The sequence below is a fragment of the Melanaphis sacchari genome, unplaced genomic scaffold (assembly GCF_002803265.2).
Source record: "Melanaphis sacchari strain LSU unplaced genomic scaffold, SCAv2.0 Contig48_pilon_pilon, whole genome shotgun sequence".
NCBI classification, from domain to species: Eukaryota; Metazoa; Arthropoda; class Insecta; order Hemiptera; family Aphididae; genus Melanaphis; species Melanaphis sacchari.
Genome location: NW_020271327.1, coordinates 2,128,827 through 2,150,317, shown reverse-complemented (window position 1 = coordinate 2,150,317; position 21,491 = coordinate 2,128,827). Strand labels below are relative to the sequence as shown.

At 24.0% G+C, this 21,491-nt stretch overlaps 1 protein-coding gene across 1 annotated transcript; it reads left to right on the top strand.

The window, feature by feature from the left end:
* The first annotated feature begins 7,912 nt into the window (after positions 1-7,912).
* LOC112598440 (zinc finger protein 474-like) lies at positions 7,913-20,956 on the top strand. Its single transcript, XM_025344903.1, has 6 exons — positions 7,913-8,180; positions 9,712-10,304; positions 13,774-13,893; positions 14,329-14,430; positions 17,898-18,108; positions 20,200-20,956. The coding sequence occupies exons 1-6, from the start codon at positions 8,078-8,080 to the stop codon at positions 20,349-20,351; spliced, it is 1,281 nt and encodes a 426-aa protein (XP_025200688.1). The 5' UTR covers positions 7,913-8,077; the 3' UTR covers positions 20,352-20,956.
* Positions 20,957-21,491: the final 535 nt, after the last annotated feature.

Sequence of the window (21,491 nt, the reverse complement as noted above, 5' to 3'; positions counted from 1 at the left end):
AAAATTTATAAATATATCATGAGAAGTAAAAAAATCAAAACCATTAGTGGAAATATTATTAATACTGGAACTTTCCCTGATATACCGGTACTGCTGAGGTGTTCATTGTTTTTAGTTATCAAGTAATGCATTCCTCTTTCATTCATGTTTACGTTGTTTCTTCTTTTCAACAATTTGAATTGCTGTTTTTCCTAAAAAAAAAATCTATTTATAATGTGATAAATATATTTTATAATATTTACTTAATAATATTAATCTAACTAATTTTAAGTGTATGCAATCGTAGCTTGAACTGTAGTCAGTATTATATTAAGAAGAACACTTCACAAATTTTGTTTTATTAAATTTGTGTCATATATGAAAAATTAGGCTGTATTATACCTTATGGATGATGTACTACAATTATTCATATGTAAATGGTTATGCAATTAGTATTATTTGAAAATACGTTACAATAATAATTAATACGCAACTCAAAATATTCAGCTTATTAAGTATAACATATCAACTATCAAGTTATATATTATATAAACCATACAATACGTGACACTCTTAAGAATTTATTTAGATAAATTTAAATAAAATATAATATATTTTGAATTATACCTATTATGAAATTTATTTTATAGTTTAAAGTTTAAATTATATCTTTTTCGTAAGTATTTTATTTCCATCCTTAGAAAGTGAACATTTGTTATTTTTTATATTATAGACCCAAAATAATAAATGAAATAAAATAATTTATCTACATTAATTACAATAATTTCATAAATTAATTATCAACATTGAACACAAGATTTTATTATTTTATTAGAGGCTATCATTAAATTGTATTTTACCAATATTATAAATAGATCTAAAAACTATTTATTGACTACTTTATTTACAGCGTTTAAAGTTCTAATTAGTGTGAAATATGTGTACATAAATTTGTGATAAGATATTTTTTTAAACTATAACAACTAATAAGTAACAATATTATTTGTTTAATGCGTTAAATATAGGGTGTCCCAGCAGGAGCGCTCATTTTGAAAGCGCAATAATTCAGAAAAAACTATCGAAATTTCAAGAAAAAAAATTTATTTGTTATCATAAACATCTTGGATTTAATGATGAAAAATTATGTCGTATAAATTTCCACTTTCGCGATCCCTTACAGGCAATAATGCGATCGTTAAAATTGATGATAACTTTTCTACAAATTCTTTGCCGATTCTGCCAATTACCCGCCTGATTTCTTACTTCAATTGATGAATGTCTTGACTCTTGAGGATTGTTCGCATACACTTGTGACTTCATATATTCCTATAAAAAAATCCCTCGGGACTATCTGCCACACTTCAAGTGAGTCAATGTCGTTGTTGCGTGAAAAAATCCATGATAATTTGATATCAAACCGAGATGACCAGAATTGGCTTTTCAGTCTCCCAGGTCATGTGACCTTACCTTTAGTGATTTTTTTTTTTTATGGAGATATGTGAAGTTATAAGATATGCAAACAATCTTCAAGATATTCTTCAATCGAAGGAAGAAATTAGGCGGGTAATTAGCGGAATCAGCAAAGCATATGCAAAAAAGACAAAAGTGATCACCAATTTCAACGATGGCATTATTGCCTGTAAGGATCCCGGAGGTAGAAATTTACTCGACATAATTTTTCAACATTAAATCCGAGATGTTTATGGTTACAAATAAATTTTTTTTCTTGAAATGTCAATATTTTTTGCCGAGTTATTGCGCTTTCAAAAAGTATGCTTCTGCTGGGACATCAGCACTTAGACGTTAGAGAACAATATTTCCACATGTATAAATGTATTACTATTGTAAGTTACTTAATCTTACAAAATATGTAGAAATGTACAACAGAATATTTGTGTTCAAACAAAATATTAAACTAAATTAAGTTATTACAATATTACCGATCTTAAAGGTCTATTATTATATGTGTTTATACAACCTACCTTGGTTTTTACAATAATTTTAGTTCTTAACTAAGTATCTATGAATATTTTTAAATTATAATATTTTTCATACGTATAACTCACTTGATATTTTAAATAGTATTTAATAGTGTAAAGTCCCAGTGGAGTTCTTTAAATATAAATAATTTTGTTACATTTAATAAATTTATTCATTATAATAATTAGACACAAAACAATATAAAAGTTTGTTCTTCTGAACGGAAATTGTCTATGTTGTCTATTTGTAAAACGGAGACAACACATGCGGATATTATTTTTATTTTTTATTTAAAAAAAATTAAAATCATGTACATTTTAAATAGTAAAATAATTTGTTTAAGTAGGTAATAAAATCATTAAATAAAAGTAAATTTTTGTAACAGAATAAAAATTGTGTTTTTTGCTGTTTATATAGCTATTATTATTGTATTTATTAATGACTTACCATGATTTATTTTTCTGTTTTTATTATTTGGTATTTGTTATAATATAATTATTATATGAACACATTATTTAGAAAACATATATATATATATATATATATATATATATATATATATATATATATATATTTGTATTCACGTTATGATTATGTATTGACTTATTTATCATAAAAGAAAATTTTAGAAAACAATTGATTATTGCACCAACTTTGCTGTTCAATAAAATAATGTGTACTAAATACTAATGGCTAGATACAATGCTCAACAATATTTATCTACCTATAACTATATAATATTATAATGTCTAAAATTTATAAATAATATTAGTGTTGAATATTATACTAGTTTTCGACCTTTGAACAATTAGGTGTATAACATAAATAATGAGATCATATAACTTTGTACTCTTCTTATCTTTAATTAATATTTATAAATATTAAATAGGAAATAAATTTAAGTTAACTCAAATAGCTATCAGGCTATTTTAGTAATTTTGGATTAGAGATTTTAATTTATAACATTAGTTTTAAAATATAAAAAATATACCTACATATATAAATCTACAAATAAATGGTTATTGAGATGTTTTTTGTGATTACATAATATTATGGTTATGTAATAATTATTTAAATTTTAAATACAATATAAATACTTAAGTTTACAGTTTTACACACAGTCATTAATGGTAATCAAATAGTATAAGTCTTCTGTTATTGGTATACTTACATAATTTTCTTCTGGATTATTAGAATTGATTATCATTTGTCAACATGTTTTTCTATATCCTTTTAAAAAAAATAATATTTAGAAATGTTTTTATTTATGAATTATGGTTAATTGAACTTAAGACACACCAAAAATAACGCAATTCGAAATTATTTACACAGTTACACCACTTACACTGACAGTTTATTTTTATGTATAATACTATATAGTTATAAATTCTAATATAGGCAAGTATTTGAGTTTTCTGAAAATATAACAACACTGAGGTTTTATTTAGTGTTAGTATGTATGAAGTTGTGTTAGAGATAACAATGATTATCACATATAAACGTATTTTGAGTTCTATAATCTATTAATCTATCGTTTGTAAGTAGGTATTCTATGTCTTTTTTAGCTGCAAGTTTATACTGCTTCGTCTATTTGTTTATATTTTAACTTGTAAACAACCTTGTCATTTTGTTGCATTAAGTAAATTTTTCATTAAATTAATCATTTTTGTATAATGTAATTAATACAATAACTTTTACTTGTATAATACGAGTAAAAGGTATAAAATCTAAGGTATCATGATTCCCATTATATTATTATAAACATTTTATAGTTGTATAATTGTAACTAATTACTATAAATAATATAAATTGTGATGAAATCTTAATCTATACTAATGCAAGAGTACTATTAGTTGCAAGAATTATAATTATAAATTATAATGCATTTAACACGCTAACTAAACAAAAGTATATTTTATATATTGACCATTATTGTTGTTAAGTCTATAGGTACATAAATATACTCTATACTAATCAATAAATTAACGGAAATTTCTTCAAAAAATGTCTAAACTTCAACTTCTGAATATTATAAATATATTATAAAACAATACAATCATTTTTAACTGTTTTAGTACTTAAGTTTTGTTATAGTCCTTGGCAGATATTTGAGGGGGGGATCACAAGGCTTAATCCCTCCACCAAATGAAATTGCGTATACCTACAAGTGTAAATCATGTTAACAGTAATCATGAGGTGCGACATATGAGTCACTTTAATTTGGATATCGTTAGTTCCCCCCCTTAAATGTATCTATAAACTATTTGCCTACCAACAGTTTACTAAAAATATTGGGAATTTTTTAGGGAACTTATTCGAATGTGAGCTGCCTAAAATATTTTGAACTAATTCATCATTTTGTAGGTACAGGAACCAATTTGGACGCAATTGTAAAATCGAACGGTACCTTGCTATCTCGAAAAGGATACAAGTCCGCTATAGACTTTCTATTGATGTCACTAAAATCAACACTTGATAAAAATATTGGTACTTTATAATTATTATTTATTAGTTATTACTAAGGCTCAGAAATTATTGCAGCTAAAAATGGCAAAATATTCACAAAGAAAGTTGAAAAATATGTATGAAAAATAATAAACATGCTGCAAAACAAAATTATTTGAAATCAACATTTTTATTGTGAGTTGTATAGTATAAACTTACATAATATCGTATGTTTTATAGTTAAGTGTTGATTAACGGTATTTTATAAAATAATTAATTCGTTTATTAATTAATGAAACAACTAGTAGATAACCTACGAGTAAAGTATAAGATGTATATATGTATATAAGTATTATGAGCGTTAAATCAATTGTACATATTGTTACTTTACTGTACATTATTACCGGCGACGTCTATTATTATTAGATAACACCGACATCATAGTCATCACTCGTCCTACTCAACGGTCATATATCTTTTATAAATATAAATTATAGATTATTACTTCAAGTATATGTTGAATATTTTTGCCTACTTTCATGGTGTATTAAAATTTAATTGTATGTTATAGTTATGTAAATATTCTATATGAGGCAATATATTTTCTTTGAATATAATAATTAACATTTTTCTATACCTATTTAATATCTATATAAAAATTAAATGCTGTTCGTCAGTAAGCGTATAACCTGAAACGGATAGATTAATCGGACTCATTTAGTTTAAATGCTTGTAATAGTTCAAATAAAAATTTTACAAAAAAAAAAAAAAAATGGAAAAGTTAATTGGAAAATTAAAAAAAAGTGCTTTTTTGATGAGATTTTTGTATGGACTCATGATAATATGACTTTTCACGAATTTTGCTGAAATTTAACATACACGCATACAGTAGTAATGACAGCAATACTATAAACTACTCTCAAAATTATACTTGCCGAGTTAACTATAAAATATAAAAAATATTAACAAAACAACATTTTGTCAGATCAGCTAGTTTATTTATAAACTGTAACATACTTGTATACAATTAAAGGCTGCAAAAATAAAGGTACATCGCATATTTGTAATATGTTAACAAAGTCCATTTGAATAATTGATTTCTTAGTTTCGATTTTCGAAATTCAACTAAGATAATAATTAAATGTTTACTGGAACATAAGTAAGATATAATCTATTTTTAACATTTTTAATCCGGATGTAAGTTACGTACCTATCAAATAAAATCTAGGACACAGAAGTATGCACAGACAAATGTGAAACCAAATGTCCATTTTTTTTTTTAATAATTATAAGAGATAAATAAATAATAATAATTACCAAAGTAGTAATAATTAATAACTAATGATAAGTATCGAACATCAAAATATATTACGATTCAAGTCTTGATAAATGTTTCATAATTTAATTTTTAATTAAAATTAAAAAGCTAGAACTTAATTGAAATTTATTCTGTTCCGTTTTATTACAAATTAAAAAATATAAATATAATAATTTATCTTATTCATTATTAATAAAATATCAATAAAAAAATAAAAAAATTATAATACTTAATATTTACTATTATTGAAAAATAGTAAGTAAAAGAGCAAGGACGAATCACAAATGTATCATAAGATTAACCACAAATTCTTATATATAATATAATAGTAATTAATATACGTGACTTAGGTATCATAAGTTACACAAAGAACTATTGTTTTAATTTATTCACCTTGTTAAATTATTTATCATACATAAATTGTTGTGGTTTTAGATTGTTTTGGCTTTGACATCAATGATAGTTATTCGTATGTTGTGTACTTAATGGTTAAAATTATACCAGAGTAAAAAATATATATTTTGTTGATATTGTTTCAAACAACATTATATATTGGCATACTGTATTATTAGAGTTATGAGACATGAACAATGGGGAAAATGATTAAAATTAAAATTAATCTAAAAATTAAGAATTATAAGTATTAACGTAACATAAAATTATTTTAGATTTAAAATTAGGTACCACCTAATTACTTACATATTATAACATTATGATTACTAAAATATACACAATTATGAATTTTTAATGCGTTTATACAAAACAGTCATTAAATATTAATACTTTGAGTTCTGAGAAAAGATTGAATTAAATGGTCGTTTTTCATAATATTATTGAATTAATTCAGTGGTGTGACTTTCGATTTTGCTTAATGAGAAAATATTTTAACCATAAACAATAATAAATATTTATTTCTGCCTTAGTTTACAATTTTTCACTATCAAAGAAAGTAATTTAAACTAGCAAAGTAATAAGTAAATAGTGAATAACAGTCAGTCGTAAACAAAGATTCATTTATTCGTTTTTTTTTTTTCTGGAGGAAGAGGGATGTTTTATAAAAATAATAACTCATACTTTAAATTTCAATAAAAATCATATAACTACATACTACATACCACTCCAGGTAAGATTTATAAAAAAAATCTCACGTTTTGGAAAATTATATCAGCACTAGCGTTTAACAGAATAATTGTAACATATTTTGTAACCAAGAAAAAAAAAACCCAATTAAAAATTTTATATTATAACCTATTTATTATTTTGGAAAGACACAATTGGATTAGTTAATCCCAACAGTCAGTCCAAAAGACCTTTAAAAATACTATTATAAAAATAATTATGCTAATAAGTCCTCATTAATAGAACCATTTATATAAGTTAATATAAGAAACACTCAACTTTTATGTATACTAAAAATATTAGTTTAATCTAACCATAAACCTACCTATATGAACTATTCTAATAATGATATTTAATAATAATGAACGGCCATCGCTCATCCGGTGAAAATGTATTAATTTATAACAAAATTAAAAAAAAAAAATTCCTATTAGTTTTTATAGATCAAAACACTGGTCAAATATATTTTTTTTAAGGAATTATAAGGGTTATAATTTTCCCTTAAAAGGGTTGTTTTTCAAAAACAGGGTGTTTTTGATTTAACGCTTAGTATCAAAATATGTAAATATACAAGACAATGAGTTTAATTTAATATTTCAATAACTTTTTATAATTTATAATTTTTAATGTTTCTATCCTTTTATAACACAAAATGTTTTTCTCGTAAACATTTCTTGAATTTATATTTTTTAATCGTTAATATTTCACAATAAATATTTAACTATTTGATGCAAAAAAAAAAAAAAATACAAGCTTAAATCTTAAAATTTTTTAATTTTTTGTTTAATACTATAGTATTAAAATATCGAATTATTCGTGTTGTTTTTTATGATGAAACATAAATAGTTTTTAAAATAAAAAATGTTTAAATTTGAAAAGAGTTTTACATAAACTTAACTCTACATTAAAATAAAACATATGTGTTTATATTAAATCGAAAATTATTTAAACTTTATCATAAAAATTATATCTAGAAAATATAGATACTAACATATCGTATGCGAAAGGTGTAGTTTAAACAAGCTAGTATCAGTCGTGTGTGTTTTCAGTTATGTTTTGTGTGTAGTCGCAGACTGACGTTTGATGATGATGAGTGATGACGAATATTTTAGTTTGATAATTTTAATGTTTTTATAAAAGTAATTTAAAATGAAATATAAAAATATTTAAAGATTTAATATTAAATTTTTTAAATTGCATTTAATAAATACTGTTGTGTTAAATGTTTTAAAAAATATGAACAGTTCTATGGATACTACCGCTACTACTACTTCTACTACTGCTACAACTCTTAAGTCAAAAAGATTTCCGACTATGTTCAAAAAAATAATGCTTTCAAGTTAGTTGAATAATTTTAAAAATTATTATAATACAACATGTCTTGATACGAATATAAAAAAAAATACATTGCTTATATGTATACAAAAATATATTAATTGTATTTTTACTTTATATTTAATGTGTTCATATAGGTTAAATCAAAATTTTATAAGTAATTGTAATTTATTTGATAAGTTAAAAACATTATTATATAGTGGTTTTATAAGGTATTCGTGTAATAATTTATTAATTATCTCCTTTAAACTGGTTGAATAAGTCGAGCAAATAATTAACAATATTATTGAACTATAACTCTAAAACTTTTAAGACTTTAGGGAAAATAAACACAGTTTAATTTTGACAAATCTGTGATAATATTTATAGATATAATTAAATTATCACTTTAAGACCCCTTCTCTAAATAGTAGATAAATAATAAATAATTATTGGATTTATTAGCCTTATAAATGAATTAATAAATTTTAGCTATATATTTTTTAAATTAATAATAATTTATTTTAAAAATATTTTTTGCGAATTATATTTACATATAGATTACAGTAATAAAACATAGTTATAAAACTGTATTTGCATTTAAAATAGGATAAATAGATAGTTAAAAAAATAATACAATTATATTTTTATAATGTTATATAAATAATCTATGTGAAATATACTAAATTAATTTATAAGTAATATACCTTATATGCATAATAAATACGCACAACCCATAATACCCTAGAATTTTAAATATCTAACTTTTTAATATAAAAAATTTAAAAAATAAGAAAGTGTACGAGCGATTGCAGCATTATTAACATAACATTAATATGTAATAATGTATATATTATTTATTTATATTTTAAATATTTTTAAGTTTAAAATTTTCATACTTGACTAATTATGAAAAAAAGCTTAGATAGTTAACTACTACATTGATTTTTTATACAATATCAACAAACTAGAATGTTATCCATGGTAACGAGTTATTTGTGTAGAAATTGGATAAAAATGTATCATTTAAAATTAAAATATACACACCGCATGTAAGTAGGTAATAAAATAATAAAATGTACACAACTAAAAAGAAAAATTCTCTTTTCCGTAATAATATGAGATTTATTACGTCTTAAATTTAAGAAATGTATTTTCTATAGAAAACAAAATAGCTAATAAAAAAATTAAATCAATCACTATGACATACGTATTATAAAACGTTGATAATAGATATTATAATAAAACACAAAATAAAAAACAAATTCAATTAGTTATCGAATTATGAACAACGATATAATGCAGTTTGATTCAAAATATACTTATCTATACTACAGATAAGAAATGTTTTATTTACCATTGACTTTTCTAATTTAAATTTTGTGAAATCTACACTAAATTCTATACCTATGTACAGATTAGATGTTAAAATTAAAATTAATTTATAAATGTTATAAATGTACTTGCAATTATGCATAGGTATACCTATTATAATAGATGTAACAAATAACGTTTTATGAAATCAAAAATGTGTATTATGGTGCGCATTTGTTTAGGATTAAAGACCATTTCAAAGGATGCAACTTCGGCTGTAAAATCGTCTGTCCAGAAAAAGACATCGACCAAAAAAAAGTCAAAAACGGCAATGCCAGCTGAACAGGAAGTTGTAGGTATGTCAAGGCGACCAGACACAGCCACGTTGGGCAAACCACTGTTCGACAAGCAGCAAGCAGAGAACGGAGCGGAAGTACGGCCATCAACTACAAAACGTCCGGTTTGTAAACAATTTAACAGTAGAACATACCGGGTGAAAACAAAGGATCGAAAAAGCGTACTAAGTTTGCCAGAAGTATCTAAACAGACATCGAAAAATCGTAAAAGTCATTTACCGATTAAAGTGAAACCAATTGCTCCCACTCCACCAATTCGGCAACGTATCCAAAAGTTGCCTCCATCAAACAATCAAGAAAATGTCAAAGAAAATATAAATAGCAATAAAAAAGAAGAAAAACCCGAAGAATATATACCAGAAAAGTGGGTTCCGACAGCTATTGGATCAGCGAGAAAGAAAAGACTTGTTATGTGCTATCTGTGCGGTAAAGAATTCGGTACTGCTTCGTTGCCATTTCACGAACCTCAGTGTCTCAAGGTACGCTATAATTATTATTCCCTAAAACAATCCCTAGGGGTTATAGGTAAAAAGTATACAAATATATCATAATTTTATTAACAGTATATAATTATGCGTATTAAGTTACTAGCACTATAGATGTCGCTTTTAAAAACTTAACTATTTATTTTTTTGAAAACGTGAATAAATTTACTTAATGTCTAATGTTAATCGATTTATATATTATATAGATAGGTATAAGCCATAAGGCAAATACAAAAAAATCAAAATATTATTTTATTCTACTGAAAAATTTAACTAACAAAAATATTGATAGAAAAAATATGATAATGTCACAAAATAATAATATATTCGATTTATTTTGCATTTCAATTTTTATTGGGTACACTATAATTATTTATTGTCCTTGAACTTGAAATATCGTATCCTTTGTTATAATGCTTGGTTTGATTATTTTTTTTTTCATTTTTGTTTTGCGTTTTAAAATATTTTTTAATAAACATTGATAAATTATACTTCGTGACGAGTTATACACAGACATCCCCAATATGATAAATAATAATAGGTATGTGCTGTTATTAGATACAAGGTATGATATAATAAACTAAATAGTTTCTATTCTAATATGTATATTGTATATATTATATATTACTATTATTATAACAAACGATATTAAACTAATTTTTCGAATAATAAAAATATAGAATTTTTTATGATTATCGAAAAAAAGTTAATAATTATATTTGGTCGTTATAAAATTATGACACGAACTTCCTTTGAAACTAGGTTTGGTTTAAATATTAATGGATGTTTCGGATGACGCATTAAATAAAAAATAAAAAAGTTTGTCGAAGTAGAACTGAAAACTACCGGATATAATATATGTCCAGTTGAATATAGGTTAAACGTGGGAAGTGAACCTACAATGTTTAATATAAAAAACATTAATTTGTACTATTTTTCTTCGTTTCTAACGTATCTGTAAAGGAAAGTTAAATCTTTTCTTGATTACAAGTTTATTTTATTTTCAACCTCAACTGTATTTCTATTTTTAGTATAGTTTATAACGTTTATATTTTACACGGTTTACATAGTCAAAACACAATGCATCCAATGTGAGAGCAAAAATAATAATGGGTGTGCACCTATTTGGTAGTCGCTTGCTCAGGAAGTCCGTAATATGTCTATATTATGGTTTTTGAAACGCTACTCCCATTGTTTAAAAGAGGATGTTATATATAACAAGTAGTATTTGCAATAACCTACCGGTATCAATAAAACTAATATCGAACTCAATTAATTGTGCTTAATAACACTGTTACTTACGTAATTTAAAATAAATATAAAGTCACTCAAACAGTCACTCGTTTAAAAAAAAAAAATGATTTAACAATTTAAATGTTTTATCTAACAATATTTTGAAAAAAATAGATGGATATAATATACATATTATAGTAAAATAATAGTTATAGTTAACAAGAACAAAATGTGATTAAGTTAATAAATAAATTATTATTAAAATAAATTGTATACATTTTTAAGTAATGATATTTTATGATAAAAATAATTATTTTTTAAATTTACTATGACAATTATTGTATTGATTGAGAACAGCATATATAGATTACAATCTTCAAGAGATAACATCTCTTTAATGAATACTATAGAAAAAAAAGTCTGTTTTATTACTGTCACAACATTATACTAAAGATTGAAATTTATGAAACACTCAAAAGTATAAATTACTTTTTAACTAACTTGAAAAATAATATTTATACAAAAAAAATAAATATACCTAAGTCTAATTTTATACTTTATATTTTTGATTTAAATCAACAAGGTATATAATAAATTGATAATTTAAATTCCTTAAACTTTATAAATCATTATTTATTTAGCTTCAAAATTAAAATATTAATAATAAATAAATTAAAATCAAATATTAAGTACTGCTTAAATTATATTTATAGTAATTACTTAAATAATTATTTATAAAAATAAAGTAAATTGTTTAATTTTTTTTATTTTAAGGCTATTAAACGTAACCACGGTTTTTTTTTATAAATCTGCTTAATCAACTGGCGGATCCTTGTAAGTTAATGTTTTCAAATGTCCCCATAAAAAAAAAAAAATACACGACAATATATGTATAAAAATTAACCAATAATGTATAATTATAAATGATTTTATGCACTTTAATAAATCGTAAAAATGTATTATTTATCAAAATTTAAATTGCATTTATTCAGTTAATTTTTAATTTAGAACCATAGTTGATACATTAAAATTATTTTAAAAAATTAAGTCTATCCGAATATAATGTTCATAATAGGAGTTGCTATTTAAAGAAAAATATGTTTTATTGCAAAAATGTATATTTATATACCACTAGCTTGCAAAAAAAAAAAAAAAAAAGATTTATTCCAATATAATTTGCCCAAGAAATACAATATTCCATAAATTGGTAAACACACGGTATATAATATATTTTTCTGTGAGCGGAGGAGTGTTGGTGTAATGGAACCAGAGTGGTTTTTAACAAAAATCAGTTATTATAGACTATGGAATATAGACCTTGAAAATTGGAAACTTCAAAACAGTCAAAACCAATAACAACCCATACTGACCACAGAAATACCCATTTACTATGTAACTATACTTGTTTTAAATTAATTATCATATAACTTCGGAAAGTTGGAGTACTTATAATACATAGCTCTCACTGACCACTTCACCCATAAATATACTACCCATCACTATGTTTTATATATTGTCAATATAGTGTAATTTAACCAGTAAAAATGTTTTCATAATAAATAATTAAGTTAATGAAATATCAAGACATGCATATATAAATTAAAATTTAAAAGTTAGTCATGTTAAATTAACAAAGGGTTGAAGATCTAAAATGATTAATCATAATTCATAATATACATAAAAAAATGATTTTAAATAGAATTTTGTTGAAACGATGTTTTCTGATAGTGTTCTCCTAAGTTTAAGTTTAGAAAAACATTGAACAAAATCGAAAAAATGCTTTTTTTCAAATAATTATCTAAATTCTAAAGACTCAATATTTCGATATCCCAAAATCCAATCTTCAATGGTGCTACTCACTACATTATTAATTTAGAACTATTCTACCCTAAAATGTATTAAGAGAAAATCAGAAAAAGATAATTATTAAAAAATAATTGTAATTTAAATTTCTATGTTTTATTGTAAATTTTTGAACACTACACGCATTATTTTTCAAGGTATATTTTATATAATTATACGCGGCTGTTCTTCAGACATATAATAATTAATACTGTTAATTTTGAATTTACATTGAAAACATAAAATATAATGTGTACTACAAACTTACACATAGCAATATAAAATAAAAACTTCATAAAAATATAGTTAAATATTAATGGACGAACAATTAGCGTAAAGATAAAAGTTCTTATATCCAATAATGCCTATATTATGTATTTTTTAACAGAAATGGACACAAGAAAATTCTCGATTACCCGAACATTTACAAAGAACCATGCCAAAGAAACCGGAAAATCAAACTATTTCTGTTGATGATTGGAATCAGTTAGCATGGGAAGCTACTCAGGTATAATATATGTCATGAAAAAATTACATTTTTTATCTAAATCATATTAGCTTAAAAAGTCAATACATGGAGTTGAAGTTCGATGAACTGAAAACCAACTGAGCAACGAATACGAGTGGGCAGAAGTCATGACTCGTATGATGCAGTTAATTCATTTATGGTATAATCAACTATTATAACTGGTTATACGCTTTATTTGTACGCCCAAACATTGGTGTACATACGAAGGTGTATATTAGAATTCTCTCTTGAATATATATAGTCGAACAATGACAATTTTTAATTCAAATGGTAGGAAAATGATAAGGCTTTTCTATATATATATAAATTTATGACATTTCAAGTTATCTTATGCATATTAAACATATACATATAGTAGTTAATCATAAAAATTTACTATTCCGACAATAATACATAATTTAATAATTATTGCAGTCAAATTTGGTGCCATGCGATTTTTGCCAACGGAAGTTTCTACCAAACAGACTCGAAGCCCACGCAAGAGTTTGTATTGAATCCAAAAAAAAAACAGTGCCGGTAAGTGGATAATAATTTGATTATATTTACTAAGAATTTTACTGGGTATATTTTAAATTTGATAACTACTAAACATATTGATAATTTGACGATTGATAAATGATTAGTATTTTTAATTTACGTGTTACGATAAATTTAAGCAATATTTATATTAGATATTTAGTTAATGTATTTTGTTTGTTAGTTATCATACAAATAAGCAGTATTCTACTATAACTATAGATACTCGAAAATTGTAGAATATTTTATAATCGTACTTTGTATTTTGAGCTTTACCGCGGATGTATTATATAATATGAATAAATAAATAAGCAAATGTTTGGGTATTACGAGTACAAATTGTAAATTTATACATATATGCTAGAATTAGAAATCGTTATTCGATTGTGTTATAAAAATAAGTTTTTTTCGTCTGACATTAATTATACAATAAGTTATCACAATAAAAAACTTAACGTAGCCAAATGTATTGCATAATATTTTCCTTAATCTTCGTCTAGGTCAATTACGTCATTTCATAAAATGTATGCAGATTAATGCACATATAATATATGGCTTAATATATTTTATATAGGTACATAAAATAAATATTATATTTAATGTAAGTAATAAATAAAATACATTAAATAATAAATAATAATTCAGCAATAGATCTTTTACAAATTTTATATAATGTAATGACTGATAAAATATAGAATAATATTTACCCAAAGTGGTTTTTTTAATGATAAACACTAATTTTCTCGAAAATATTAACGTTCTTAAATGTAAATAATATTTTTACATAATTTGAACAGACCAGTGAGCTAAAGATAAGAAATAGTTCGCAAAATGTTGGTCAACTACTACAATTATCTAAACTTAACTAATAAGTTCCTAAATCGCAGTTATAAAAAAAGTCTTGGTAAAAAAAATTCTTACTCTTGTTTATTTAAAAAAAAATTACAAGTAAAAATATTTTCTGTCGTAATAAAAAATATTTATTATAATTTTTAGTCGAACTTTACTGAAAAAAATATCATTTATATATGTATATGACTCAAAATCTCTATCTTTATATTTATTAACTGCATCGGATATATGTATCATATGAGTAAAACTCAACAAACTAAATAACTAAGATAAAAGCAAAAGTATTTGATTATATAAATTGAGAAATTTTCTAAGTCCAAAAAAATAGTTGTGACATGTAACAAGTATTATGATATTATCGATATTGGTACTTATAAGATTATTTGTTGATTTCGCCAGATAAATCATTTAATTAAAATGTATATTAATATTAATTAGAATGTTAATTGTGCATCACTTATTCATATATATATTAAACTTTTTTATACCATGTACTTTTTATGTTTCAAAATTTTTTATCTTGGGTTTTTTAAGTCTACTTATAGGTTCATCTGCTTATAAGTTACACAAAAATAACTATTCATTCAAAAATTCTTATATTATACATTGTGTTCCTTAGAAAAATATTTGCTAAAATATAAAAAATCCTTTTATATTATACGATTTAAAAATACACGGAAATTGTAGTGTAGTGAGTACCGCGTGTACGTAAGTCACTCAGGTAGTAGGTACTTGTGTAAAATAACTGTATACTGTAATTATATATTTCTATTAAAGGTTAGGTATGTACTAATTTTGAAGTAACGTAAAATATCTCGAGTAATAATTAATTATCATAAAATCTAATTTGATCAAAATATTAGGCTCATAATATTCACGAGAAAAAAAAATGGAAGTTCAGTAGATTTTTAAATGTTTTCCTCTACTCAGGATCTAGTATAAAAATTCGTAGTAAACAGGTAAGTTACATCAAATTATATAAAAATAAATAACATTTTTAAAAAGAATACATTAAACGTAAGATTTTGTGTTAATTGAGCATTTAAATTAATATTCTTGAAACATTTTGAACTAAACAGTCAGATAAACAAAATACACAAAATATAAATTGCATAAAGTAAAACATGTAGTTCATACTAGAATTGAATCGTTTATTTATGAAAAGTGTTAGGCATATTTTTTTTATAAATATATATTCTTTGACTTTGGATGAATCATTTACTGTTGAAAGGAGTAAAATCAGTATGAAAATTAATTTATTATGACGATTCAAATATTTGGTTAGGTTAGGTTAAAGTAGAAAAAGCTCCTAATTTATTAACATTTATATACATTTAAATAAATATTTGTTTAAAATTCATAATTAAATACTTATATTGATACAGTTGTTTTATTTTACATTACACTATTTCAATCCCGTTTATGATTTAGACATTTTATTTATGAAAAGAATTTAGTAACTTATTTATTTATGAAAAGGGCTAAAATCGTTCAATTAAAACCCTTACAGTTGGTTACAAAATAAATTTGAAAATTTTTTATTCACAAATTTAAATATGCATAGAGTATAAGAATTAAAAATATATTTTTTTAATATTTTTAAAATAAAATTAAATGTGAAAAACATTTTTTTTTTCATTTTCTCAATAACTTGATTTTGGACTAAACCCCTTTCATAAATAAACGATTCAATTTAAATTTTATATTTAGAAAATGACCGATTGTTTTCATAATTATATCATCTGCAATGATATTATTTTGCACGCCAATATTAAATGTATATCAGTAAAAGTATTAAAATTTAGTATACAGAAAATAATATAGTATAACTAATATATTATATCCAAACTACGTATTTTCGTTATCATTAATCATTTAAAACGTTACACGTATTTTATTATAGGTATCTATACGACTATACCAATATACTATCTATAAACATTTAAAGCATCATCGTGACGTACTAGCTAGGTATTAGGTACCTATAGACACATACCTACTTATAAGCCCAATAAATGAGTATAATACTATATAATACAGCGAATTCGTGTATCGATTGAATGCCCTTTTGTAAACAACGAAAGTATAAAAAGAAGAATAAAAAATATGTACATATTATAATTAGTACTCGTATTATTATATACTAAATGCACTGAAATCGTCAACGCTGCGAGGTGTGATACAACAACCGTATACCAGGTGAAAAGTAATTGTTTTATCATGAACCACTCATTAATTCTATTATAACACTCTTGAAAATATTTCTTAATTCTTTTATAAAATTGCAAAAAAAAAAAGTTCTTAAAATGTATATTTTTCAATACTATAATTTTTAATTTTTAAATTGAATAGAATATGAATTTTAAAAAAAATGTATATTATTGTAGAAAAACATTATCTAATAAAAAAAAAAAATAGTAAAAACTAAAATTTATTATAGAAAATGTTAGTTTTTTTTTTTAATAATTACAATTATGTAAAAATATATTTTTAAAAAGTTTATAGTTTTTGAAGTAATAAGTAGTTTATAACAATAAAAATATTAATCTGTATAAAAATAATTATGTATATTATATTGTGCAAGGGGTATCGTTGTAATATTCCGTTTTTAACAGGTGCCGAAATTACCTGTTAAAGCAGCCGTAATCATGGACAGACCAAAAAAGAAACCGGCGCCGTGTTACGTGTGCGGTCGCCTGTTCGGGACCGCGTCCATAGGGATTCACGAACCACAATGTCTGATCAAATGGACCCGAGAAAACGATAGCTTAGCACCGCATCTCCGACGACCTGTGCCCACTAAACCGGAGGTGATCATCGACGAAGGTAATGTGATATCACTATTGTGTTTGGCGTATAATGTACCTAGGTACTCAGGGTCAAATTGCCCACATTTAAGAGGGTATAATAAATATGATTGCACTGGGTGGCAGACTTTTGGTAGCGATTAATAATATTAAACTCTATAACTATTCTTTATTTGTGGTGGAGCCATATGGTATAGATAATAAAGAAATGGATAGGACACCTCCAATTATTTGCTTGCTAAATTTTCAGTATTTTGTTTTAAATAGTTATGTTTTTATTTATTTATGTAATCTTTATAAATATTATTTATTTTCAACATGGTAATCATAATATATTAATATATTCATTAATCAGGATATGGTTAATAATATATACCTAGTAATAAAAAAAGCAAAAAAGTAACAATTGACAGTCTTATATAGATTTAAATAAAAAATGTACAACTACAGTAATAAAAACAAAACAAAATATTCAAAGTACTAAACAAAAATTTCATACATATATATCAGGGACGGTCAAATTTTTTTCGGCCGCGATCTACTAAAAATATACTTCACCTTTGAGGATCGACTTCGATAAAAACGTTTTTATTATTATTAAGTTACTATACCACCATAATTAATTTTCGTGAGCGTAGCCTAAAAATAAATTCTAGCATGATCGACTTTAAAATCGTTTGCGATCGACCGGTCGATCACGATCAACTGTTTGGCCGCTCCTGATATATATGATCATTAAACATTATTTAAGTTTAGTCAAATGCAACATATCGAAGTGCTTACCTAATATTTGCTGAGCAGGTTATCACGTTGATCCAATTTTTAAAATTAATAAATAACTACGCATTATAAGTCTAGGAAAATAAAGTTTAAAAAATGAAAATTTAAAAAATCATTTTTTTAAATACAAATTTAAAATTAAATAAAAATATTTTCTGATTAAAATTAAAAAAAAAAAAATAATAATTTGTTAAACATTTACTAAATTTAACCAATTTACAACTTTGGGTAATATGATGTAAGTACATAATTATTGTACTTTTTATAGCATAATTACTACAACAGAATAATATAGGTGTAGATACCTATCATATTATTCGTATTAAACAAATAGCTTTTATTTGGAAAACTTTAAATGATTTAAACAGATTTGAATATTTTTTTAGAAAAATATTCTCAACGAAATAATTTATTACAGTCGTAAAATGGGCTTATTTTAAAAATGTATTTACACACCCAAAATAAGAATGCATAATAGTATTTGAAAATTGTACCAAAACTACGAAACACCAGGCTCTGCTAAATTACCATGAAAAACTCAATTTTAAAAATAGGTATTCATTTTGTTCCTAAGTCATCGAATCCGACTCCAAATAAATAGTTTACGGTACCTACCTGTGTTGTAATGCTTTTTTGCATGCATTGTCTTGTGAACAGATGGCATGACTACTCTCCATTCAAAATTTCAAACGTACCACTCGTTTAGTTAACGGCTTCAAATGTAATTTAGATAATTTAAATAAACCCTGTATTAGGGATTTATATAGTTATATACTCAAGTTATAGATAGTGTAATAATGTAGTGTAACCTAAATTATATTTTTGTTTCGCGAACAGTTTTAAATCAAAAGGAATTTTTAAGCCAATAATGTGTAGATACACTAACCTATGATACTATTTATTTTACCAGGTACATATGACGTTTTAAAAATTATACCGCAGTACTTACATTAAAAACAATGGCACCTATCCATATTTTTTGTGTATTGACTAAGATAAGGTTAAAATCTCTACCAAAGTACCAACAGCTCTAATAAATTTATATAACAATGCAATAACCAAGGTCCAAGATAATAGGTACCTCTCTACCAATATACCAAATATTTAATTGATTGTGATTTGGTAAATGTTCATAAATCATAATTAACATGAAAATACGTTTGAAAATTAGTTTGTGCATAAAACCTTACCATATTATTATTAATAATTCTATACACAATTCTTTAACATCAATGTTAAAAAGCGCGGTCTATATTGTAATCACTTAACATATTATATTGTTAACCAATATTGGCAAATAATAATGACATCGTTGCGGTACGTTTTATAGTGACGGGCAAAGTGGACCAGCAGGCTACCAGAGAAGAACACTGGAAATCGTACTTGTCACAGCTTGTGCCGTGCGACCGGTGCAAACGGACATTCGACCCCGACCGGTTGGAGGTGCATCAGAGAAGTTGTAAAGGAGTGACGAATAAGTGAAAATAATATTATTATTTAAGCTTAAAGCGTCGATGCGAACATAAATGATATTCATGACATTTACGTCGTAGTCCTTGTCAAAAACCTGTTTTATTTAAAATATTAATATTTAATAGGTAACTACTTCAATTTAAAAGTAAAATATAATTAATCCACCCATTATAAAAATCAGATAATCGCCTCAAAGATTGATGATATAGGCGATATGGCAACTTTATAGTGATCATTTTGTTTTTCATACCATAAAGATCGCTTTTAATTATATATTTATTATAATATAGTATATCTATTCACTCAATGATTTATCCATTAATTGTAGTTAACCTTATCTATAGTTTATAGATACTTAACACAAACAAATAATGGAAGAATTCAAAAATTATTAAATTGTATCTATAAGACTATAACATCGAAAAAATAAGCTGTTTAAAACTTTGTACGAGCTAAATGTTACATAATGTGTAATGTGCATAGTATTAGCTTTTTTTTTAGATAATTTGTGATTTGAATATGTAATATGTATGTACAGTTAAATGGACAACTTATATTGATACCCGAGTATTTTACTATAAATATTAGTAACTTTTATTTTTTAAATTTAATATGTATTATAATAAACTAGCTTTTTACCTACATATATAAATATATACACGAGTTTTTATAATAATAAAATTGAATAAGATTTTAAATTAATAATTTCACGGGTATAATGACTACTATCAGTCTTCAAGGGAAATTCAGTTTTAATACTTCATGTACTTTTTCAATAATACAAACTTGGATAAAATACTTTGATTATATCATTGATATTAATGATAAGAGCACGTATTTATTTAAAGTCCAATGCTCAATATTTACGAAAATAAAATTAATTTGTTACAAGTCACAAAAAAAAACACATTTACATTAAATGACCGGAATGTAAAGTTTAGGATCGTAAGGAGGAACTTTGAAGTTCATTCGTGATAAGCCATGGTGCATTAATAGAATTTATAAATTTGCTCAAACATTTTAAGCTAGTAGACATTTCTCATCTAACAGAAATGGATCTAAAAATGCACAATCTTAAGTTTTATTGAATAAAAAAACAAATCAATGTATTCCAATTTTACAAGTAGGTTCTAAATAAATTGTCGTTCT

What these genes read in the sequence shown, in the direction of transcription:
- LOC112598440 (XM_025344903.1), top strand. Translation starts at nt 8,078, where the DNA reads ATGAACAGTTCTATGGATACTACCGCTACTACTACTTCTACTACTGCT. An exon ending in ACGAACCTCAGTGTCTCAAG is followed by an intron (nt 10,305 to 13,773) that starts GTACGCTATAAT and finishes ATTTTTTAACAG; the next exon opens with AAATGGACACAAGAAAATTC. An exon ending in CCAAAAAAAAAACAGTGCCG is followed by an intron (nt 14,431 to 17,897) that starts GTAAGTGGATAA and finishes CGTTTTTAACAG; the next exon opens with GTGCCGAAATTACCTGTTAA.